The sequence below is a fragment of the Genypterus blacodes genome, unplaced genomic scaffold, assembly GCF_046128005.1.
Source record: "Genypterus blacodes isolate CSIRO-AG114 ecotype Tasmania unplaced genomic scaffold, CSIRO-AGI_Gbla_v1 ptg000232l_1, whole genome shotgun sequence".
In the NCBI taxonomy this organism is placed as follows: domain Eukaryota; kingdom Metazoa; phylum Chordata; class Actinopteri; order Ophidiiformes; family Ophidiidae; genus Genypterus; species Genypterus blacodes.
In genome coordinates, this window is record NW_027467030.1 from 732,362 (window position 1) to 757,121 (window position 24,760).

The 24,760-nt window shown below is 44.5% G+C and overlaps 3 protein-coding genes across 4 annotated transcripts; 1 reads left to right on the forward strand and 2 right to left on the reverse strand.

Moving 5' to 3' along the window:
• Positions 1–471: 471 nt before the first annotated feature.
• On the reverse strand, positions 472–5,197 carry majin (membrane anchored junction protein). The gene is made up of 8 exons (XM_076170823.1): positions 5,134–5,197; positions 4,923–4,998; positions 4,657–4,767; positions 4,488–4,516; positions 4,247–4,380; positions 2,492–2,540; positions 1,700–1,887; positions 472–997 (listed from the first exon to the last, which is right to left on the reverse strand). Exons 1-8 carry the CDS (start codon positions 5,191–5,193, stop codon positions 958–960), a joined length of 687 nt encoding a protein of 228 aa, XP_076026938.1. The 5' UTR covers positions 5,194–5,197; the 3' UTR covers positions 472–957.
• A 1,212-nt stretch (positions 5,198–6,409) lies between these two features.
• On the forward strand, positions 6,410–8,867 carry LOC143016441 (glyoxal reductase). Its single transcript, XM_076170788.1, has 6 exons — positions 6,410–6,479; positions 6,957–7,270; positions 7,394–7,539; positions 7,657–7,796; positions 7,915–8,073; positions 8,146–8,867. The coding sequence occupies exons 2-6, from the start codon at positions 7,014–7,016 to the stop codon at positions 8,323–8,325; spliced, it is 882 nt and encodes a 293-aa protein (XP_076026903.1). The 5' UTR covers positions 6,410–6,479; positions 6,957–7,013; the 3' UTR covers positions 8,326–8,867.
• A 2,578-nt stretch (positions 8,868–11,445) lies between these two features.
• badb (BCL2 associated agonist of cell death b) lies at positions 11,446–13,544 on the reverse strand. Of its 2 annotated transcripts, none has more exons than XM_076170789.1 (4): positions 13,368–13,544; positions 12,656–12,814; positions 12,063–12,277; positions 11,446–11,794 (listed from the first exon to the last, which is right to left on the reverse strand). In XM_076170789.1, exons 2-4 carry the CDS (start codon positions 12,804–12,806, stop codon positions 11,657–11,659), a joined length of 504 nt encoding a protein of 167 aa, XP_076026904.1. In that variant the 5' UTR covers positions 12,807–12,814; positions 13,368–13,544; the 3' UTR covers positions 11,446–11,656. The 2 variants fall into 2 exon arrangements, with proteins under 2 accessions (XP_076026904.1, XP_076026905.1); XM_076170790.1 differs by lacking the exon at positions 13,368–13,544 and adding an exon at positions 13,200–13,296.
• Positions 13,545–24,760: the final 11,216 nt, after the last annotated feature.

The following is a 24,760-nucleotide window of genomic DNA, read 5'->3' on the forward strand; positions in this document are numbered from 1 at the left end:
TGCAATAAAACCAAATGTGCCTGAGTTATGTTGAACTAAACTAAAATCATGCGTAATGCAGGTATTGTTGAAATAAGGAAAGAGAGTGGAAACACCTCCACCAAGGCTGAGCATGCTTAAAGGGAATGTGTCTTCTTGTTTTAATAATACTTAAGGGGCCTAAAGACACAGAAACATTACAGAACATATAAGGATTCAGCGTCTCAGCTACACATTAGTTACTGTACAGCAATTAAATGCATGTGTCACATATCAGTTATTGGTAGTTTGATGACAATACCTTATATTGCAATGTTTACAAATCTCTCCAAACACTCCTCAGGCTAACTCAACTAACACAACAGGTCAACCCAAGGCAAACTCACAGACAGGACTGCTTCCTTTAAACAGCAAATTCAGATAAGAGATATGAAGTGCGGATACGTTGGAACGATGCAAAACACACACACAGATAAGATCAACGCCCCTGGACTTTATTCACTTGATGATATTTAAACAGAAATGGAGAAAGAGGCCTAAATGCTGTGTGTGAGTGCTGGAGCATTAACAGGGTGATGAGGGACACAGACACTTCTACTGCATCTGACTGTGAGGCACACATAGGGAAACGCTTCAAGGCTTCTAAGGGGATCAAATATGAATGAAAATGTTTCACACACAACTATTAGAAAGATTTACATTATAAATATAACTTAAGGTTGTGAAGTTGCTCTATTATTGTCCTGTATGATTCAGCTCAGACTATGAGATAATAATAATAAAGGATGAAACACTGAATAATACATCAAACAGAATAAATGGAACATCATGCAGAGGGTTGTACGTCAGTCACTGAGTGAACGGTAAAGAAGAACTTGAACTAAACTGTCACACATCCTCCATCATCGGACGATCCCAGTGAGACGCTACTGTTTTCCACTGGAACCGGTACAGCCTTGTGCTTCACTGCCCGGTTTCTCATGCTTCTCTGAAGAACAAGGAGAAGGGGAAGATGTGGCTGCAACAAGGCGGAAAGAGACAAGAGAGAGAGAGAGAGAGAGAGAGAGAGAGAGAGAGAGAGAGAGAGAGAGGAAAGTAGTGGTGATCAGACAGAGAACACCTCTGTTTGACTTTTGGCAGCACAGTCAGGTGAAGCTGTTATCAGTTTGCTTTGTGCCTCAGGATATCTCACATCTTCCTCCTCCTTCAAAGCAAGAATCATAAATTCTACTTCTGTCAGTTGGATTTCCCCCATCCGCCCTTCTTTACACCGACAAACTTCATGCACATCTTGTCAATCAGCTCTCATTTCTCCTGTGGGTGTTAAGAGTCAAACATTGGCAAACAAACACATCAGGCAGCAGATTGGCTTCCTGTCTCAGCTGCTGATGAGCTTCTGCAGCCCCCTTCATGCCTTGTGTTAAAATGTGACACCTGCATCTGTATGCATTGTCTTGAGTGATGCCATCTTAGGGTCTGTGCTCGCTTACACCCGGCATTTTTGTTCACCTTTGCTCCGTAAATGGAGCTGGTCAGGTTTGTTGATGAACAAACAAGGATTTTGTCGGAGTTTCCAGCTGTAAGGAATCATTTTGTGCAGGCGTTGACAGAATTCAAATGAGCCACAGGTCTAAATTGGTTGTCCAGCACTCATTGGTGAAACAGAGTCCATGTGGATGCGCTGAGCCTGGTTACCATGGTTATAGAATGTCATACTAACCTGGCCAGGCGGGTCAGGAGTGCTGGCCTCACAGCTGACCCAGCAGGAGAGTCTACATTTGTCCCAGGTTGGTCACTCTGTTCATCATCCTCTCCTTCCTCAGGTGGCACGTCCTCTTCGTCTGTATTGACCAGGCGGAGGACACACACTTCCCCTCCCTGAGAGTCAACAAACCCTTGGCTCCCATTCTGTGGGAAAGGACACAGAAATTCAGAGGGCTTTTTGTAGGAATAGATATTCTCATCAAAACAATTCACACACACACACACACACACACACACACACAGATGTAATCAACCTACCTCTGCGCTAATGTTAGCCGAGGCTGCAATAAAGAGATGCTGCAACTGTGCATGTGTGTGTGAGTGTGTGTGTGTGTGTGTGTGTGTGTGTGTGTGTGTGCGTCTGTGGTAGAGGGGAAATTATTATGTCTCTTTAAATATAAAGACACATAATGAATGTAAATTGCAAGAATGACCACAGTGTGTGTTTCGTCTGAGAGAGAGAGAGTGAGACAGAGAGAGAGAGAGAGAGGGAGAGAGAGGGGGAGAGAGAGAGAGAGAGAGAGAGAGAGAGAGAGAGAGAGAGAGAGAGAGAGAGATAGAGAGTGAGAGAGAGAGAGAGTGAGAAAGAGAGGGAGAGAGAGAGAGAGAGAGAAAATGATTGAATAAACAATTGCTGGCAGAAATGCTTGACTTGTTGGTTTGACGTGTACAATTGTGACAAATCAGTAAGCTGTGTAGAAAATGATGAGTAAACGACTTCATCACATGAAAGAGTGAAGCTCCTCACCCGGCCATCACTTCCTGTCTCCTCCCTGATCTGTCTCTCTGCATGCTGACTGTTCAGACAGAGACAATGAGCTTTATTTAGACACTGGCAGTGATAAATGTCTGTTAGTTTAGTTACATAGGATTATGATTACATATTATTAATGAACGTTCAATATTGTAATAATGAGGGGCACAACAGTCGGCAGCAGTAAAAACTGAACAACCAAAGATTCACACTTCGTGCATTATGAGCCCACACTTGTTTTTTCATTTTCATTTCATTCTCTGCAGTTTTCTACAATCAGTTCTTTCTGTTCACTTCTTTCCACTACATTTCACACAAAAACACACCATCTGTCTCTCCAGGGCATCACGTACACACACACACACACACACACACACCAGTCAGTGGTGTTGCAGCGCGTGGGACGTGTGGCTGAGAATAGAAAGGACACACACCCCTGACAGTGTGAGTGTGCTTCACATTTTGAAGAATGTGTGTCTGTTCTGTTTATTTGTATGTGTGCATGTGTGTGTGTGTGCCGTACTTGGATCTGAACTCATGACTTGATGAAACCAATTTCCTGTGCGTTGCTAATGATCCTTGAGGCTTTGATGTCTGCAGGATGTTTACACAGTGTGTGTGCATCTGAGTGTGTACTCCTCGCTTACAAAAGGGAAGACAAATATGTTTATACAAGTCCAATGCAGAATAGGTGTGTGTGTGTGTGTGTGTGTGCATCTTCAATAATTATTTTCAGCCCACTGATCTGACTGTCAGAGTGATTGAGGTGGCGCCCATTGGCCTCTGGTGTGTTTCATAACTGTAAGAATCGCTGGAGCGTGGTATGTGTGTGTGTGTGTGTGTGTGTGTGTGGTTATCAGAATGGATATGATTGAATGGAAGTGATTTTATGAATAAGAGCTCTTTCTCCAGTTTTACACTTTGACTTCCAACTAAACTTCCAAAGCTAAACTTCCATTGAAGCAATAATAAAAAAAAAAATTCTACCCATCGAGACAGGAAATGTGGCACAGAGAAAGTCAGAGTTTGATTTGTAATGGTTAACATTAACATTACATTTGGATAAACAGGAAGTGTACTGTCACATTTAACTAAACCCATATTTGCCTGTTAACTTCCCTCTGCACTGTTGGCCTGTTTGCAACCAAGTCAACGTTACGATGGCGACACCAGAGGTTCTCCCCTACACTGATTCTCAACCAATCATAGCGTATGGGATTCATAATCACAAATAGTTCATAAGTACCATTACAACAATATGTTTCATAACTCCATGACATTTTGTCTTTGTTTGTTTTAAGGACTTACGGCCCTGTAAAGCCTCCGCACTGCTGTCTCCCCTCTCCCTGTCTAGCATTACCCGGCCTGTCTGCAGAGTTGTACCAGCAACCTCCCACTCACACGCCTGCCTCTGTGTTCATTCAACCACCAGTGCTACTATTTTAGAAAGGACACACACAGGTGATGATACCCTCTGCATATACAGGAAGATAACCAGGGATAACTGATGAGGCGGTGGGGAAAAGGAAGAAAACACAGAAAGACATTTTAGTTTGACTTTGTTGTTATTGTGCATTGACACAAAAAAGCTTCACAACAAAAAACAAAGCGAGGATGAGTCCCCAGACTGTACGTGTATGTGTGTGTGTGTGTGTGTGTGTGAGTACAACACACACCTTAACATTGATCTGACAAATATAGTAGCTGTGCATTATGGGAAATGTTGCAGTCTTCAGTAGCATCGCTCACCCATCCACCGACACCGGCGTCATCTCCATGTCCATCATTAAGCCCTTTAGTATGGCCTCCTCTAGTGGTGAATCTCTCCTACTGCGCTTTGGCTGCGGCTCGACTACGGAGCAGCTCGGAGTTTCTTCCTTTCCCTGAAAAACACATAGAACAGTTAAAAGTGTCACTGAGGTGTTGATTGACATCTGTCTGACTGAGGCACACGTTTGAGAGAGTATCCGGTTTATTGGTGTTCACTCACTGTTGCCCTCTTGGCCTTTGCTTGACTTCCTGAAAGGTGATCAACCCACAGTGTTGATGTCAGCTATCATGGTTGGATAATGTGGTCAAAATGAAACACACTTCTGCTATTTGTGATACCTGCATGTATCTGTGTGTGTGTGTGTGTGTGTGTGTGTGTTTGTCCTCACCGTGTAGTGTGTTGTTCTCCAGGTAGAGGATGAAAATAAAAGGGTAGGCTGCCAGCTTCTCCTCCCCATGTTTGAACATCACCTTAGACGCTCTCCTCCACGGTTTCTTATCTAGTCGGTTCAGTTAAGAGAACAACAATGAGCCTCTATTAACAATACCACAACCATTTTGATCAGCATGTGTGCGTACGTAGGCGACGAGACGTTTAAGAGGTAATGAGTGTATGAATGGCTGAAGAAAGTGACGGCTTTAAGGCGAAGGATACAAGGGAAGACATTGAAGTGGGTGCTAGAGAAGGGTTGGGGACTGTCCAGGTTGGCAAGAACAGTTCTGATGATATCCTGGAAGAGAGAGAGAGAGAGAGAGAGAGAGAGAGAGAGGAGAGAGAGAGAGAGAGAGAGGTTGGATAAATGAGTGAATGAAAGATGAATTGCTGCCGATTGGTGATAAACCCAGATTGAAGCGCCCATCATTACCTCCATCTCCTGGTTGACGTTGTTTCTTCCTGTCACCTTCTTACCACTGAAAACATACATGGTACATTAGACAGTATGTTTGTATGACGTGCAGATCTTTTATGTCAATTTTTCCAAACGTTGCAAAGGAGATTACATCATTAAGCTGTGACCAAACTGTGACAAAGGCGGTGAACTGCTGAGTCCTCAGGTCAAGGCATGGAGGTCAGAAAGAAGAGAGAGATCAATGCTTCCTCTCTTGCCTGTAGCCCGACTGTCGCTCCTGCCGTGTTTGAGATTGCTGAGCATGAGGTCATGAGGAAGAAGGGGGAAGGAGTGATAGGGGGGGGGAATCAAAAGACCCTCTCCTGCCTGTAAGTGTATCTCCTGCTGATCTGGAGTGCTTGTGCAGCTTAAGAAGGGCTCTTTGAAAATGGAAGGGGTGGAATGGAAAAGAACGGAAGAAAGAAACCGACTGTTATAGCTGCAGTCACCGCCCGGAGCAAAAGAAGCCGAGTTCACGTTTGGACTTTGAAGGGGATTTCTGTCTGTTGTAGTCCCGATATCCACATAGACACATTTATTTTATCGAAAGGAATTTGGAAAGAAAGACAGAAGGAAGAAGAAACTTTAATGTGAAGATAGTTTTCTGTCTCGCCTGCAGCTGCTGCCTCCTGTGATCCAGAACTTGTAGACGTAGCTGCCGGCTTTGAAGAAGCGAGTTTCTGGGACAGGGAAGGAGAAGGCCTGCAGTGGCATGGTGGACCTCAACAAAGTCTGTGAGAAAATAAACAAATGGGTTGATTTCAAAGAGCGGTGCAGTGACTTTGTGGTCAGCTATACATCATAACAAGTAACTCAGCCCAAATGGACAAAACATATGATATGAATGAATATATGAATGAATATATGAATGAATATATGAATGATGATGCATTTATATAAATATCATATATGTTCATGGCTCTCTCTCTCCCAAACACACACACACACACACACACGCACGCACACACACACACACACACACACACACACGAATAATTACCGTAACGCCTACAGAGAACGGAGCGCACGAGTTTGCTACGTCGTCAAACAAGCTAGTCCCTCCTTTCCCACACGGAAAGTAAAGGGTTAACAGTTATCTGTCAGTCAAAAGCTTGACGCGCGTCGCGATTCGTTGGACTTGAAAAGGTTCCGCCTTCCAACTGTTCCGCCTCTGTCATTGGTCACATACTCTTCCAATCAGCGCCGTCGGGGCATCATGTCGCTATGGTGACGGCGAGACCCGGCCAAAAAGATCACATGACTGTCAGCTGCCCGCACGGCGGAAGTTAAAGTTTAGAAACCAGTGTGGCGACTTTATCAAGGTAAGCGTCACTATTACGTCTATTATCGTGTGCTTTTCTTTTTTTTTTTTTTTACCTGGGCACCTATTGTACGCACCCAGGTAAAAAAAAAATTCTTTGCCGTTTACTCTTTGTTGAATTGCTCTCCCACCACTAGGACAAAGCTTGCAACATATTTTAAGCTAGTTTTAAAACTACGTGCCCAAAGCTTGGTGCAAACTGTAAAATGTATCCAGTGTCCAATATATAATATACGCGTTTTCCTATTTGTTGTACTAAATCACCATATGCACGGATAATAGCCAAACATCAATGGAAAGGAAATGTATGGAACATTTATCTGCCATGTAAACTGTTACGACATCCCACATGTTACTGTCTGGCTGAGTGGACTGAATTGAATTGAAGGTCAAACATCTATAGAAGGTTAGGTGACAAAAGTACAATTTAGAAAAGTAATAACGATTATCTTTATCTCCCTTTCTCTCTCTTTCTCAGTCCATTTAAGAACCAAAACAAGTAAGTGAGTACATTTAACACTTGTAAAGCCCAGAGATGTCCTCCTCCACTCCAGTCCCCCCCTCCCCCTCCGTCCTCCTAAACACAGGGGTTCACATGCCCCTCCTTGGTTTGGGGACCTACAAGTTGTGTGGTACCGATGCTGTCTACCAGGCCGTGGACGCAGCGCTGGATGCTGGTTACCGCTCCTTCGACTCTGCATCTGTCTACCGGAATGAAGCCGACCTGGGCAGAGCCCTGAAGGAGCTACTGCCCAAATATGGCCTGAGCCGGGAGGATGTATTCATAACCAGGTAGGGACCAGGGACCACGTTCCCTTTCTTTAGTCTACGTTTTCTAGGTTTTGAGTATTAATCTCCTCCCAGGTCAGGGTTGCCCAGGGTTCCCACTTTTCCTCTTTCTCTACCTCTCTGTAGTAAGCTGGGACCTAAGGATCAGGGTGTGAATGCCATGGACGGAGCCCTGCACAGTCTCTCACAGCTTGATTTGGGCTACATTGATCTCTATCTGATCCATTGGCCCGGCACCCAGGGACTTGATGTGGCTGACCAACGCAACCCAGGTCAGGGGTTCAGATCAGTAGAGCTCTTTGAGTTGTGTCACTTGGTATCCATTAAGGATTCAGCCACTCCTATCACGTTCTTGCAGTGATCTGGCTCTGATTAATATTTGATCTCAGGGAACCGAGCTCAGAGTTGGGTTGCAATGGAAGAGCTGCATACCAAAGGGAAGCTGAAGGCCATCGGAGTGTCCAACTACACACCAGGCCACATGAAAGAACTGATGCAGAGCTGCAAGGTCCCTCCTGCTCTGCTGCAGGTGAGACGGATGAGAATGTCCAAGTACCATAGAGACAGAATCTGTACAGAGACAGAAAGGTGATAGGCTCAAACAACGCCTGAATCCTATGTGTGTCCATTTCTCTTTTTCCCTCCAGGTAGAGTTCCACCCACGCCTGTGCCAGACAGAGCTGAGGAAAGTGTGTGTGGAACACGGAGTGTGTTTTCAAGCCTACTCCTCCTTAGGGAGAGGAGAACTGGCCAATGACCCCGTGGTAACGGAGGTGGCACAAAGATACGGACGCACACCAGCACAGGTACACACACACAAACACCTCACAGATCAGGTAGTTAGTGATTTGCCTAATAATTGCCTCTTAAACGTCCAGGTCTTGTTGCGGTGGGCGGTGCAGCAGGATGTCCCCGTCCTCCCCAAATCATCCCAATCGGACAGAATAAAGCAAAACGCAGAGATTTTCGACTTCATCCTGAGTGAAGGAGACATGGACAAACTGACAGAGTTGGACTGTGGGCAAAGGTTCTGCTGGGATCCCTCGGAGGTGATCTGACACACACTGTCCTCCACAATGTCTTCATCATGCCGACAGTCCCCAGGTTTGTCAGTAACGTGCATAATTGGAGACGTAGACAAAGCTTTGTTATCTAATAGCACACAGGTGAATGTGCTAAGCTAACTGGCTGTTCAGCTTGGGAAGTGTAACCCAATGATGTTTCTTGCTTGGTATGGCTCACGTGCCAGTATACACCACATTTACAGCCATATTTATAAGCCTTATTTGCTCATTACCAACTGTTTTGTTTCAGTAAAGTGTATCTCCTCATAAACGTATTCAAATCATTCTTTCTACCGGTGAACTTCCACACTGTCACACTCTCTTTAAAACCACCCATAAAATGTTTTATTCAGGACAGCATAGACCAGAAATTTCACAGCAGTATAGAAAATACATTTACAAAAGTCATTACAAAAGGAAAAGTAATCCAACAAAAAAAACATTTCTCCTCACTCATCTCCAGATTCAAGTAATGCCAAGGATGTTGCTTAACTCCATGTTGCCGTGTGTGTGTGTGTGTGTGTGTGTGTGTGTGTGTGTGTGTGTGTGTGTGTGTGTGTGTGTGTGTGTGTGTGTGTGTGTGTGTGTGTGTGTGTGTGTGTGTGTGTGTGTGTGTGTGTGTGTGTGTGTGTGTGTGTGTGTGTGTGTGTGTGTGTGTGTGTGAATATAAAAGTTTCCAAACCATACACGCCGACAGTGGCATGTATTCTACTGAAACGTCTACTCCAGAATAAATCTGCCGTAGCCATTTTTAAGTCACAGTCATAACAGTGGAGCCGCCTCCATCTTCCCTCCTGTGCTGGAGATAGAAACAGTGAGATGTGAAGTTTTAAGGCTGCCATTGGGTAAACAGACGAGGCTGGCTACAGGTCACAGCGTGTTCATCAAGGAGGAGCCATCACGTTTAACCCTTTAAAGTCTTTAGTTGGCAACACCGCTCATATATTCTCTGCAGATTCAACTGTACTAGTGGTCAAAGTGAACTGATTAGGATGAGCCTGTGTTGAACTTTGACCTCACCTCGCGTCTGTGTGCTATTTTACGGTGGAATTTTATACCAGATTAGAAAAATGGGGATTTAAAGGGTTACGAAGAGAGTCCAATCACTTCATCAGTGTTTGATAGTTTAGTGCTGCATGTGATTCAAACTAGTTCAGACTTGAATGTGAGAAATCAGTGGTGCCGTTCAGATTGTCTGGATTTCTCTCTCTCTCTAGCGTTTGTTCTGTAACGTGTACAAACCGGGGCTTTTATTTAGAAAAAGCTATGAAAACACATGAAACGATTGTACCTTTTTAAAAGACAGTATAAATGCACCCCAGCACTTCACAGCTCAACCCCCGCAAAGTTGAGAGGAAGAGAATAAGACACATGTCCAACAAACCTATCATCATTGTCAATAATCACATATGGTCACAAGTCACAAATAGCCTAATAACGTTACCAAGCTGGGCCGAAAGTGTTTATCTTAGTTTTTAACAACATTTAAGGTCATTTACTATAAAGCAGATAGTGGAACAGCACCTGGAATCCATTTGATTGTGGGCGATTTGTGTGAATGTGTTGTTAGATGGACACTTTCTCACCTAAAGCTCGGTAGCTGAAGTTCCCATTTCTAGCCGGGTGTGCATCTCAATGCTGTGATTTGATGACGCCTGCACTTTCTGAGGTCTGATTCTAAAGGCTGTTGTTCTGCTTGTTCTGGCTCTGTGTACAGCACTTAATTCATCTCCATCAAACATCTTTAAATATACACATCAACATTTATCCCTAACCCCTTAGATTGTACACTGCCTATTGCTAGGTCAAGCAAATTTCGGAAAAAGTATGACAACCTTGTTAAATCAAGTTCTGACTAATCCAAGTTGCTTTCTATTTCCATCCTGGTCACTGATTAAAACATTAACAACATATTTACACGTATAACTTCACAAATCTGTCCTAGTTTTGTTGCTGAAGGCTTTAAGGATTCATATTGGTTTTGTGCTTTTATAGGTATCTTTAATGTCACTCTGCATTTTCACAAGATAAGAGTCTAAACCCTGAAGTTCAGCACTTTACAAAAGATACTATGTCTGCGCTATCAGAGATTGTCCTTGTAAAAGATTGTACTATAAACTTCAGATATAAAGCCATCAGTGATAGTCATCTTTATCAACAGGGTACGGTCGCGTGTGTGTGTGTGTGTGTGTGGGGTAGTGAATAGGAAGTGGGATAAGGGCCGAGTTGAATACTTAGAAAGATCCTTCCCTTTTCTCTATGTGTATAACGGGAAGTACATGATTACTCACTCTAGTATAACACATGGGAAAGTTGACATGATTGAGTTGATCAACGCAATAATGCATCATCTTGATCCGTTACTTAGAGTGCTGAGATTTTCCTTCTGATTTGTTTACAAAAGGTTTGAACGTACCGATCCATTAAACAGAATCAGTTTGGGCCAATTTCCTTTTTCCTTTTGAATTAAATAACATTTTCTAATCAAAGTGCCAGAATTACCCAAGTCACCCAATCAATCGATTAGATATCATGACAAGGTAAGAAGCAGAAAGGACATTCTGATAGCATTCCAAACGGCCTGGTGTATCTGTGTGTCTTGAATTCATGGTGTTTATCTCTCCATCTATATTGCATAGTAGTGATGGGTGAGACAACAGGAAAGCAAAGCGTCTGTAACCACAGTGGTCACCTCTCACTCCTGTTTATGTGCTCTATACATTGTGTTTTTAAAGATATATTCTCTGCGTCCCGTTTCCATTTCTAAGCATGATTTCTGTCCTTCATCACCTCGCCTTCCCTCCCTGCCTCTCTATCCCCCCCCCCGCCCCCTCTGTTTCTGTTTGGTGACATTTCCTAGTGTTACAGTGATGCGTTTGGCTCTGGATTTCACACTTTGTCCTTAAGTGACCGAATACAAGAAAGCTATCATTTCCCGTTTCCATCTTGGCCTTGACTCGGTCAGTGTCCTGTGGTACTGCAGATGCACATGGCCAGTAGCCAGCATTGCTTATAGCCTTTTCTCTTGTGCCTGTGTGAGCTCTGGTCGCTTATAATTTCACAGTGGCCTACCAAACAAAGTAATTTAAAATCACAACCAATGCAAGCACAATAAAAGATTGAAAGTAGTTTACCCATGACATAAAAAGTGACACACCTCTGGGACAGGAGGCAACACGTCAGTTCTTCCTTCAACCCTGTGTCACCTTCTACTCAGTGCAGTTGACAATGTTCTCATCAGGATTGTTCTCCAGGCTTCCTGTTCCTCTCGTTCCCATTGATCCCTCCCACCTTTCATCATCGCTCCTTCCTCTTCTGCCAGTGTCTACTCAGTACGCTGAGTGTGGTTTTCATGGTGGTTGTTCTCTCCCTCTGTCTCCTGGTGGCTGAAGAGGTAATTCCACCAGCTCTTAGAGTGGGCCATCTGTTTGCCTGACCCAGCACTTCTCACCTTCCTCATCTCCTGCAAAATACAACAGTAAAGTATGAAGACGTAGAAGGAGAAGATATAATACTCAACGTCTTGTCATAGTGGTGCTGTGGGCCATCAGATGCATACATTCTTGTTCTTGATTTCCCATTGTAATAAGACATTACACGTCCATTATTGCCACTTCCATGTTTCTCTCTAACTCACATATATCATGTTGTCACGTCTAACTCTACACAGGCACCCCTTCATCTCCCACCCTTTTACATCAACCCTCCCTCCTATTCACCCATTCACTTACCCCTCTGTCTAGCAAGGTGTCAAACTCATCGCTCATCCTCCGTAACTTCTGGCCGTATTTCTTGGCCGCCCAGAGGGCAGGGGGAGCCGACTTGGACCTTCCTCTGAACGGAGCTCCATCGGTAGGCGTCCCGTCCTCATCTGGGAACTGGAGGTCGTCGTCTCTGCAAGCGGTGGAAGCATGGGACTCTGAATTCAGCCGCATTCGGCCGCTCCCTACATGAATGGAGATACAGGTGAGAAAAAATGGCTTCATCACAACACGGCATCTTTACACACACGCTGACACACACCATTGTAAAGCAGGGACTCTGAATAATGAATGGAAATGCTCTCATTGTTAGCAACTGAAGCAGAAAAACAAACTTTCTTTGTTCTCTCCCTACCGTACAAGTGTCTAATTGGTGGGATAAGTTACTTGAACTTGAGCGACCCGAGCAAGAGGCCAGGAAGTGAGAATTAAGTGATTTAAGTTTGATTAGCAGTGTGTTATCCTCCATCTGGCAACGGTTGGGGTGTGTAAGTCATTTAAGGACATTGGTCTTAAACCTCTGTTTCCATGTATTTCCCACATCCCTCCATCCTTTGTCCTACCTGGCGGCCGGAGGTCAGGGAGGGTGAGGTTGTGGCGTTGAGGGACCCTCTGATCCTGGCTGGTTTCTGGCTCCTCTACCTCCGAGGTTTCTGGCTCCTCTACCTCCGAGGTTTCTGAATCGCTGCTGGAAATGGTGAAGTGGGTAGCCATGGTGACATCTGGAGAAGTGATGAGTTCAATAAAAATTAGGGATGTGAGAACCTTAAGAAGACAAACACACACACACCCAATGTCTACTCTGCATGTGCACCGAAAGCACGTTTTTATCTTTGACTTCCTCACATGCACGAATAGTAAAACAGTGCGCACTGCCATTTCGCAAAATATCTAATTGCTCAATGCTCATAAAATGGCATTATTCATTGTATCGCTGATGTCCATAACCTCCATTCCACCCAGCGCGCGCCTCTATCTTCCCTGTCCTGATATCTGTCAGTCCAAAGGTGTGCACGCGGAGCAACAACCGGCGACATAACCGAGTTGTTTAGACAAAACAGCTTAATATAATGTGGTTAAAGACTTGTTACAGTGTTAATAACCCACCGAACACTCTCTTTTCGGTCAACACACCCGCACGCACACACACACTCGGCCCGCTTGTTTTGTTGTTGACTGAAGAGGACAAAAGAAACTTCCCACAGGGCGGAAGCTGCTGCGAGGCTGTTGGCTACCAATACGTGTGAGGAATGATAACGAATTCCGCTTCCTTACCCGAAAATGTTATAGCGTCAGTCCCCAAAGTGCGAGAGTGTGTGTAGCTGGACTCGTGCAACCGCCCCTGTTGTTGTTGTTGTAGGTGTAAGGGCTTTTTCACTGTACAATACACTTTAGCTCCGCTCTCGCCCAATCGCCGCGCGTCACTGACCCGCCACGGCGCGCTGACGTCACTGTTGCGAGCGAACACTGGGCTGAGGTTTGTCGAGGTTGGTTTTGTTTGTCTCTACGACCTGCCGTAAAGTGTCGTGTAGAGGCGCAGGGGGATTTTTTTATTTTTTATATTTTGACTCTGACTTGAAAGTTCTTTATTTCTGTAGTTTCCCCTTTATTTAAACTTAAAATAATCATTAACGTATTATTTCAAGGGATACCTAGTCTGGATTGGACATTACTTGTGATGTGTTCACATTGCCAAAGCACCATAAATTCACCTGTCTCACAAAATAATTGGTAGAAGGAGAATTGCAGGTTAAACTACTAATTAATGATTGCTTCCTTCCTTTAGATGTGCCCGACGGGACTCCTCAACTTAAATGGAGTGCAGACACCATCAACTGGCAGGGGAAGAAGGCAGAGTGGATTCTTTCTTCCTATCTTGCAGGTGAGTGCTGAAGAAATGCAAAGGAGTGGCAGAGCCTGTGTTACACAATAGTTATGTGCGAGGTTTAGCTTGATAAGAAGATGGTAAGGCCACGAGACAGTAGACAGGCACCCGTAGATCCACATAAAGATTACACTCTCTGGTACTGAGCATGACCAAGTATGGCAAACAGAAACGCCCCTTCTCTCTGTTGTAATACCTTGTATGAACAGCAAGTGGGGATGGAGCTCCTCAATTTAGCTCTGTGGTAGATCTCTGTCTCTTCTGGTCAAACTGTTTCCCCTGTCACGCGTCACCTGGTTTCCTTAAAACCCACTATGCCAAGTTACATCACACTCCTAACATGTAGAAATGCTCCATGACATCAATTTCCCCTTGGAAAATTCATTCTACAATCTGTGTCAGTGGAAGAATCTGGGATCTTTCCCAATTTCCCAAAAAGCTGACATGCAAAATCAAACCAGCACTACTGCAGTTATTGCAAAAATGCAAATCCAAGCCTGCTTTTTGTTCATCTTTACATGAAGTTCATACAACATAGCATGTCCTCAGCTTTGTCTTTCCTTTCCTGCATTTCTCTCACGTCAACGCAGGAGAATCAGCCATGTAATTATACACCACTTATATCTGGAGCTGTCTCTCTCCCTTTTCTCCGCCTCTTGTACATTTTCCATCTACTACCCTTGTATTAAAGAGTCCCTCGCTGAACTAGAAATAAGATGAAACATTTTTGCAATGTCAACAATTGACAACTGGCAATGAGTAAGAGGACCAAGCTGTCTGTGTGGAAACAGTATTCTGCTATTTTCAAACTGTAACCACAGCCATACAAAACTCATTATGAGCTTATACAAACATTCAGATCTCACACTGTCAGGTCTTAATGCTTTGGAGACGGAGCTGCTACATAAAATGGCTTTCAAGAACTTTGAGCTCTATTTTCGGAGGGATTAAAGAAATACATAGTTCTCTCTTTGCCTGGATTTGGATTTTGAAGTTATGAATATGTTTGAGAGAGAGTGACTGAAGGCCCTTAATAGCCAATAGTAATATTAATGCTGCGGCGTGTAAGAGCCATCAAATGACCATTTACACTCAACCCTTTTTGTGACTGACACACTCTCAGATACACACAAGAACATGCTCACACACCACGACTGTGTGTGAGTGTTTAGGTCTGCTGGATTTGAACATAATCTGAAGGAGCCATACAATTAGCATCCATTTATAACTCCCTGCACCAACCTCACCCTGCCTCCCTGCCCCTCATCTGGAGGTTATTTTGGGAAGCAGAGGTTTATACACACCCACACAGTCTCCAAACCCCTACTCAGTGTGTGTCTGTGTGTGTGTGTTAGTCAAGCTCGCCTGAAATGTTCCTTTCCTTTCATTGCCAGGGCACTGCCTTCCACCGTCTCAAATATCTTCCTTCCCCTCAGACTGGTGTTCAGTCAGTCTGGGAGCTGAGGAAGATGCAGAGCAGGTTTTCAATTATTTACAGTGAGGAGAACTTGAAGAGGAGAATAGAAAGATGACACAAATAGAGGAGATTAGGCTCCCGAGTTTAAAAAGAGATGACAAGCAAATGCAGTGTACAGACAGTTTCTACCAGACATGCGGAAGAAAAGCAACAGATGAAAGCTAAATCCAAACTTAGACATGACAAAGTTGTGCAGAGAGAGCATTGAAGTAGTGGGAGAGCTGAGAGGGCTGAGAGGGAGGCAGTGAGACGTCGGTGGTGTGTGTGTACAAAGCTGAGAAAGGGAGAAGTCAGAGCATAGGACAGGTGAAAGGAAGGATCAGGGAGTGAGCAGACCTAACCTACATCAGAGTGAATCATTTGCTCTTTCAACCCTCTTATTGGACTCGGGGCCTTTTCATCTTAGCTCACAGTACATGCTCATTATATACGGCCCGCTCCCTCCCTTTAGAGCTCAGTCACTCTGTAATCACAGGGTTGACATATGGTAGCTCTCTACTTTGATCCGCTCCACCCTTGTGCACACACTGCATGTCTTCACTCACATGAGACCTTAAGTCTAAAAATGTTGTCCCGGCTTTTTGTCTGGACGACGCAAACAAGTATTTGCTGTGTATTGGTTACAAGAGCAATACTGTACTTTAATGTATTTTTTAAAATCAACCAAAGACCATCAAGGACTTCTGCAATGGACACACGTGCACACACACACACACATGTGCTGATCCTTTATCTTGTAAGCCAACAGGGCCACACACACACACACTCTGGTCCACCCCTCAATCTCCCCTCTACTATCATCTCCTATGGGTGGGGTGTGTCCATGTGGTTGAAGCTACTGTGTACAGTACACTATGTATAGGCAGGGTCATGTTTTAGTCTTTGTACTCCATATGTGAAATTAAAGGAGTTCAGTGGTTGTGATGTCTAATGATATATAATGAATAGCTGGAGTCTATGATTGACCCATGGAGGTTATGGGACCTAACCCTGTTTCCTACGCACCGTATTCAGTCCAGTCATCTGTAATAAGAGTATGGATGAGGTCCGATCATGGGACACAGGTTCTTCCATCAGTAATCAGTATTGTAGTAGTAGCAGTGCGGGGTAGAGGGGGAGTGGGTTCCTTTGCACATGATGGGTAGTGCTTCCCAATGCCATTGAGTTGAATTTGCTGTGTGGAAGTCTTTGGAATTTGGAAGTCTCTTGTAACAAATGAAGAGATCATTAATCCACTGTGTAAATGTCATTGTAATCCTCACTATGCTTTAATTCAGTGTAGTGAATGTAGCCGCTGTTGGTCCGTGGTTACAGCTGTCAAAATCAGCCTGCAGCTAAGTAGATGTTCATGCTTCGGTTGGTTATCATATAGTAGAGTACTGTCCTTTACAGGGAGCACCATGGGCTGCACACGGATCTGTCGCTGCACTTCTTTCAATTGAAAACTGGCTTAATCTTCAGAATCAGGACATTTCAGATGCTTTGGTGAAAGGTTCCCAGAGATCTTGGAGATGATGGTATATCTATGTTTACAGTATACATCCTGGTTTGGAATAGACGCTAATGTAGAAGAAACCTTGCTTCCTTTTCATTTTTCATTTCATAAACTTTCCCAGTGTTGTGTTCTGACAGTGATGAATGGCAGGGAATTGGATTGAGAGACGCAGCCGAGATTACACGGAATGTGCATTAGTCAACTCGTCTTCCTCATCGTAGCTGCCCGCCTCTGCTCTTCATCTTCTCCATTCTCTCTTTTGTTTTACCTTCTCACATTCTCTCCTCTTTCTCTCCTCCTGTTTCCTTGTTTCCCTCTCATTTGGCCTCAGGCTTTCATCACTTTTTGACCATCTGTCCATCTCTCTCTCCTCCTCTCATTACTTTGGTTGCCAGTTATTCTTTCGCTTGCCCGAGCCTCCAGCTCCCCTCCTCTCCTCCTCTCTCTATCACTTCGTTTCTTGTCGTCTCATCCCTCCTCTCTTGTCATTCCCCATCCAATGCCTCTCACTTCGTTCCTTTGACTCTCCCTCCAGCCTTCCATCCATTTCTCCTGATCGTGTATCTGGGTTGCTGACTGAACTAGTTCATGTAGACAGCACTGCCTTGGTGATTGCATCATCCCCCCTGGTTAATTGACGGCGTTTGATGTAAACTAGCTGCTTGTTGGTGTCATTAAGCTGCTAACAGCCTGAGCCTTTCCTGTATCTTGGGTATCGGTGACATTTTTCTTAGCTTGGACATAAATTCAGCAGCTCAATTACATTAACAAAGCATTGAATCCTAATGGGAACGTTCACTGCTGGCTCCAACATGTCCCAGTCAGCAGAAACCAAATGGGATAAGTAACTGCAATATTAGCATAACAATACAAATCTGCATAAAGTAATAAAATAAAGGTCATGATAGATGGCCGTCATTACAGGGCAGGGGAACGGAACACTTCTGCCTATAACCCAGGGTATTTCTCATCCTTTAAAGCCCATTATATTATCCAAATCAAATATGTTCCACTTCGCTGCAGGCTCCTATGATCCATTTCCATCACCTAAAGACACGTGTCAAGTCTGCATTCTAAAGTCTAAACCTCCCCGTGAGGATTGTAGAATGTTTGCAGAAGACGCTGTGTACAGTATGGGAACATGGAACGTTTGTGTGTGTGTGTGTGTGTGTGTGCTAGTGTGTGGGTGGGTGTGTAGTGGTATGAATCATCCTGAAAGGTCAGTATTGCTCCAGGAGAGAGGAATGAGTGGAGACAGAAGTGATGAATTGCACTTTGGGACCGATTTCCTTGCTGCACCCCAGGTTATACTGAGCTGTGTATGTATGAGATACACACTTAGTACTGTACAACTACAACACACACATACTGGACATGAGCATGGGAAGAAGTTACTCACAACGCTGTTTATTACTGTGTGTGTGTGTGTGTGTGTGTGTGTGTGTGTGTGTGTGTGTGTGTGTGTGTGTATTAGCAGGGCCGTAGAGGTGTGAGCATAAACACAAGATGTGCTTGTTGTGATCAGTGTGTGTACATTACCATATTACATCATAAACGGATCATGGTCATGTGCATGTTGGGACATAATTAGAAACTGGATCGCTCCTGAGTGTGTGTGTGTGTGTGTGAAAAGGTTGGTGGGAGTGAGAGAATGCGTACGTGTTTGTGTGATCCCACAGCTCTTTCTCACAGTCACACTGGTGCTGAATCAAGACACATGCTTTTGTTGTGTGTACCAAATGCGGAAGTCTCCCCTGACTGCTTTCACTGCATGGGACTTCTGTTTGTGTAGCTACCAGGATGGAATTGGGCAAAGAGCAGAAGAGTGGAGTCATGGACGTGATGGACACATGGGGATTCACCTCCACTGTGTGTGTGTGTGTGTGTGTGTGTGTGTGTGTGTGTGCGTGCGTGTGTGTGTGTGTGTGTGTGTGTGTGCGTGTGCGGGCGGGCGCATCTGTCAGGGATCTGATTGGTTTCTGCCACCTGATTAATCAGCAGGTCCATTTCAACACTGATCAATAACCAAGCCGATGGGATGGAGGGGGTGCACATCTTATCTGAATAGAGTGTGTGCGTGTGTGAACGAGGGAGAAATAGTGTTTGAGTGTGAGAGTTACATCATTCCTGTTTGTATGTATCTGCTACACGTACGCTGATATGTTTACGTTAGGCTGAACAGGTACAGATGTGGAAGTTGTGCGCTGACATGGATGAGTTGTTGAGCGTCAACATGACCATCAGGCCTCCAGCCACATTTTCACTTAATTGACTCTTGTGATTGATGCTGTGCCCTGACAGCCAGAATGGCGTGGCGACAAGCGCTTTGATGCAACTGTGTTGCCATTAGTGCAAACAAAACCCCCGAGTGGAAAGAAAGCAATCAACCAGTCCGTGTGTGTTAACATGTGTGTTCAGTAATTCATGTGCGGGAAACACGATTGTGGGTGGGTGTGTGTGTGTCCCAGTGTGGAACAATGCCGCTTTCATGAGAATCTCCTTTGCTCACCCAGTCTTCATCATGCTTTAGTTGAGTTTCACAGCTCCCTCATGGACCGTAGTCTTGACTTACAATGGCTTTTTGGTGGCCTGACACAATGAGTCTGCAGCAGCTCATGAATAATCCTGAGCCAACAGCGCCTCAGAAGGTTGGAAATGAAGCCAAACAGTTTGATTAGTGGGCCACTGAGTAATCATAGCCAATATTGGAGTTCTCCTCTGTGATACTTAGGTGCATTCTCAAACGGGCTTAGTGGCTTTTATCAGCATTTATTTGTGAAAGTAGTTCCTCTGATATAATTTAATATAAGCTCCTTTACCGCAACACAGCTACAGCTCAGTCTCATATTGATCATGAATACTTTTACTGTAGAGGCTGGTATTTGTTTTTAAGCTGTTTTTTTGTTGAGATTAGCAATCAAATGAGCTTCTTTCTGAGAAGTGGAATCAATTCCAACTGTAGGAAAAGGTTGTGTTTTCTTGAAGGAAGTAGCATCGATATGTTTATCCTTCCACTCTGCATGTTACGGTGCGTTCAGACCTTGGACGTAGGGACGCCACCCTAATGCTTCTGCTTGACCTCGTGCAGAGACACAGGGACGCCCTTGAAACCGTCCACCCTCCTCTTCAAGAAGATACAATACAGAATGATCTTCTTTGTATTTTATCTTCACGTCCATGACATGAATGTAGCACAAATCATACACCAAACAAATGTAAGCACTTTTCAAAAGAGCATTTAAAGAAGCCCAACATTCTCCCCTGAGCAAGCACTCACAATTCTTCACTTATGAAAATAAAGAATTTAAAACTACATTCAATCATAAACAGCAACATTTAGAAGATAAAATGGGATAAAAGCATTCAATGGAAATGAAAGCATGAGATGTTCCAGTGCAGTGACAGAGCATGAGTAATGTTGTTATCATTTGATAAGAAGTCGCAGCCAAACAGGAAAGTTTGAAGCCTGGACTGGAACAAGCTGAGACTTGGAGCAGATCTTCAGATGCTCTGGAAGCTTGGTCCAAAGGCGCCGAGCATTAAAACTAAAAACTTCAGGAAACTGTCCCAGATTACAGGTGGAGCAGGATTACCTCATGATGTCTCACACTTTGATTCTGATCAAAAAAAGGCAGATACTGGCTGTGTGGCATGGCATTAACGGTGACAATGACGGATCTGAAGTCACATGCTATAAACAGCTGACCGCCACAATCGAGCCATTGTGCGTTGCGTAATTCTCATTCTGGGGGTCCGTTTGTCCTCAAAATGCACAAACAGATGGGACCATTTAGAGCTTTACAGAGAAGTAATAGTGCCGCAAGAGCTGGATCTCTGCTCTGTAGGTGTGTTCCTTTCTACTATTCAAATCTAACAACCGATAAATAATCTTGGATCACAACAGAAGAAATGCAGTTTGTCATCTTTGTGATTACCAATTTGGCAGCGAGTGAAATGCAGCAGTGCAGTGTGTTAGGTAGAGCAGAGAGAGCCCGTAGATTAGCTTATGTCAAGTACAAAGGGAGAGGGGGGCGATTGGGGGGAAAAAGGCAACATGGGCCAAATCAGTGTGAAGGAAGAAGTAGCCTAGTTTTAACTGGTTTGTGTGCGTTCCAAGTGATTGTCTGCCAAAGTCTGTGGGATACATGATAGAGCAGCACATGAGATTCAGCCAGGGATTCAATCCAAAGCCAGTTTGACAACTAACCTTGTTGTCTTCAGAGGAACACAATAGCGACGTCGCGGCCTGCAGTTTAGGGACCACAGGAGAAGCTTCATTTGCTGTCTTACTAACAAACCTTTTATCTTCCTCGGTGTGGTGATGTAATGCTTTGGACTCCTGTGTCTGTCGTTTATCGGCGCGTTAGGAAGACGGCTGTCATCTTGGCAGCAGAGCAATCGGCACGGTTTGAAGATTACGCAGAGGTCTAAGCTAATTATAGCACAGTATTTCTCAAGTATCTCACAGTATATCTTGTGTGGATCCTCATCATTTCATAAGAAAATGAGATTTGGTTTGCAGAGATTAATAACACGATAATTTATTCAAGAAACTTAGAGAAGGAACATGAATTTTTCATGGGCCGTAGATCTTCTCTCCTCGTGGTCCTGAACCCGAGGTTAAGAGCCACAGCCCCAGATTTTATGATCTAATGTGTGTGTCTAATGGAAGAGGCTTTTATTTGGCCCGCGCCAACTTAAAGTTTATGGTTCTTGGGGAGGAATATTCAGGTTATGAAAACAACTTTTAAAGGGGTTTTGTAGCTGATGAGGGAGCTATGTGAAGAATGTGAAGCTCTCTCTTTATCTTTAGCTTTAGCTCACTTCTGGCAGGAGGTAAGAAGGAAACCTATCTGATGTGATCACAGTGCAAAGCAACATTTCCGTGACAATACTTAGCCAGAACGCTCTGCTTATGCTCTCATTGCCATAGAAACTGGGTAGAAATGTGGCTTTCTCCGTAGACATGGTTGAGGTTTATTTGGCATTATGGTAGTGAGGCAGGGCGGGGACACACTACCAGGCAGTAGTGGGGGAGGGTTAATACACACAGTGGATCTAGAATGCTTTGATGCTGAGCTGAGAAGATGAAATGGAGCAGAGTTGGAGATGGGAGATGTGGATGTGAAAGAACGGTGGGCTGGATGCAGAATATGGAGACCTGGAATCTACTACATGATGCGTTTGCTGGTTGCTGGTTGCTTTGCTCCAGTTGCAGTATACAGTCACACAATCTAGGTCTGTAAAAAATGGGAGTAAGCACACAATAGATTGAAAGAATAGATCAAAATTTGATGATATTATACAATAAAGTAAAGGCAGTCATGTCGGTTGCCCACAGACTGTTGGATGCAGTCTGTGGCATTTTTGCATTTTGCTTAGTCCACATGACATCTGGCCAAATGGTGACAGCATGACGTTAGATTGAAATACTTCCAGCACAGCTTTATCCTTTTTCTTCCAAAATCAATGAGCAAGGGGCTTCTGTCTAACACCCAGATGCTGTTTGGTCTTCTTCATCATTTCCGTTGCTACGCCCAGATAGTAAACTCTGTGTGTGTGTGTGTGTGTGTGTGTGTGTGTGTGTGTGTGTGTGTGTGTGTGTGTGTGTGTGTGTGTGTGTGTGTGTGTGTGTGTGTGTGTGTGTGTGTGTGTGTGTGTGTGTGTGTGTGTGTGTGGTAGTAGGTTAGTTTGTACCTATAAGTAAGGTAGTTGCTCACACACGCACCATCAAGCTCACACTGTCTAGCTCTGCCTCTGGTTATGCATTTAGGTGGAATGGATTTGGATGCAGATGCCTGTGTTGTGTGTTGTTTGAGCATATGTAAGGCGCTGTTCCCCTCAGGTAGTGAATTAGCTTTAAGTGTAAAGGCCATGCCTCATGCTGAGACAGAACTCTGATCAGCTGTGTCTAAAAGATGGATAATGTAAAGGTGCTCCAATCCTTTCACTCTCTCTCTGTCTTTTCTCTCATTATTTACACTGACTCCAGCCTGAGAGAGAGAGAGAGCGAGAGAGAGCGAGAGAGAGAGAGAGAGAGATAGAGAGAGAGAGAGAGAGAGAGAGAGATTGCGCGTGCTCTGTCTCAGCCGCTTCAAAGGACCGTTTTCTTCATCCGCTGAGGGAGCAGAGGGAACGTGAATGGAGGATGGAGGGATGAGAGAGTGAGTGAGTGAATGAACGGGCGCATCCTGATCCCGGAGCTTCTTCTTCTTCTTCTTCTTCCTCCATCGTAACAAACCGGAGCGGAGACATCCAAAAGGTCTGTTGTTGTTGTTATTGGTGAATTAGTATAAATTGCACGTGCGTGTTTTCTCCTTTGGTGTGGGACTGTCGGTGTGTATGTGTGTGAGAGAGAAGTGTGCCGGAATGTTTGGTGCGAGCTGGCATCACTTTGATAGTTTGGTTAATTGCGTTGTGTAATTGCATTTGTTGCACACATCGGCGGGACATAGAACGGATCCGGGAGTAAAGGATCCTAGTCTGAGACCGCAGAGTCTACAGAGTCTACCGGACACTGGGCAGCAGTCACCGGAGCTTCCAGGTGTGTGCGGCACCGCAGACCGTGAGCCCGGCCCGCCTCTAGCTAAGCTTTAATTAAGCGCACATTAACGACAAAACGCGTTTGCCGCTTAACCCGGAGATTTAACCGGGACCGGCACCGGCATCGGTACGGTGAGTGATGGTTCCACCGGGTGAGCCGCAGAGCGCCGTGTGAGCTGACCGTGGATGGGTTGAACATTTGCTCGGATGCCCTCCCGGTCAGGGTGCGCGCCAGCGACGGAGAGGCGCCGGATCGAGTCTGTGGACGTGGAACACCAGAACACTGCCTTTGTTTCATTTACGCAGTAATACTGAGGCGGGATTAACGGTGATGAAGATGATGATGATGGTGATGATGCGTGATGAACATTTCATTCACTTAATATTCTCATGACTGCTTTAGATGATAATGGATTTTTGATGACAATGATCCTGATAATGATGACAGAGTTTTGGGTATGGCAACACGATGATGGTGGTGATGATGAGTTATGTTTTTTGTATGGCAGCAGGATGGTGATGATGGTGGTGATGATGAAGAGTTATGTTTTTGTGTTTGGCAGCAGGATGGGGACGTTAATATGATGGGGAGCTTAATGATGATGATGATGATGATAAGAAGGAGGATGGCTCAGCTAATGTTTAGATATGGCATCATGATGATGGTGAAGAGGATAATGACTTCTTCAATACTTATCAATAATTAACCCAAAGATAAGTCAACCATTCAATAATTCAGGGGCCAAAGCTGTCGAATGAAATAACGGCTGTTAGTCAATTTGCATATCATATATCATGTTTCAGCTCCCATCAGCATCCACCTCTGTGTTTAAGCAGCTTAAACGATGATTAAACAGCTTTGGGACTGTGCTTTTCTGCCTGTCTAGCTGCCATTATTCAGTGGACATCTTGCTGACTGCAGAGGCAATGTGGGACACGTCCACAGGGTGGTGATACATGAGGCAACACTTTGACTGATGCACACTGGCAAAGTTGTCAACAAATAATTAAGGATCTAAATCTACTTCACTCTTCCCTGGCAGCGAGACGCTCCTAATCACCCGGGCACCACCTTATGTTAAGTCCAACCTGTTGTCTTGTTTTATAGACCGTGATGAGTCCGAGTGGATTTTCATTAGGATCAGTTGATTTATTCTTTGAAAACAAGAGCCTTTTACGTTTTGTGTTTATTTCTGCGCTCAACTCCCTCTGACAGAGCATCAGACTGGTTCCATCCCGGTGGTCTTCTCTACAGCCAGCCTCTGTCA

Coding starts and splice junctions, on each gene's coding strand:
- majin (XM_076170823.1), bottom strand. CDS start 5,193: ATGTATGTTTTCAGTGGTAAGAAGGTGACAGGAAGAAACAACGTCAAC. Junction 4,381..4,487: donor CAAAGGCCAAGAGGGCAACA/GTGAGTGAACAC, acceptor TGTGTTTTTCAG/GGAAAGGAAGAAACTCCGAG. Junction 998..1,699: donor CTCCTGACCCGCCTGGCCAG/GTTAGTATGACA, acceptor GCCTTGTTGCAG/CCACATCTTCCCCTTCTCCT.
- badb (XM_076170789.1), bottom strand. CDS start 12,806: ATGGCTACCCACTTCACCATTTCCAGCAGCGATTCAGAAACCTCGGAG. Junction 12,278..12,655: donor CCCTGACCTCCGGCCGCCAG/GTAGGACAAAGG, acceptor CCATTCATGTAG/GGAGCGGCCGAATGCGGCTG. Junction 11,795..12,062: donor ACACCTTGCTAGACAGAGGG/GTAAGTGAATGG, acceptor TGTATTTTGCAG/GAGATGAGGAAGGTGAGAAG.
- LOC143016441 (XM_076170788.1), top strand. CDS start 7,014: ATGTCCTCCTCCACTCCAGTCCCCCCCTCCCCCTCCGTCCTCCTAAAC. Junction 7,271..7,393: donor GAGGATGTATTCATAACCAG/GTAGGGACCAGG, acceptor ACCTCTCTGTAG/TAAGCTGGGACCTAAGGATC. Junction 8,074..8,145: donor ACGGACGCACACCAGCACAG/GTACACACACAC, acceptor TTAAACGTCCAG/GTCTTGTTGCGGTGGGCGGT.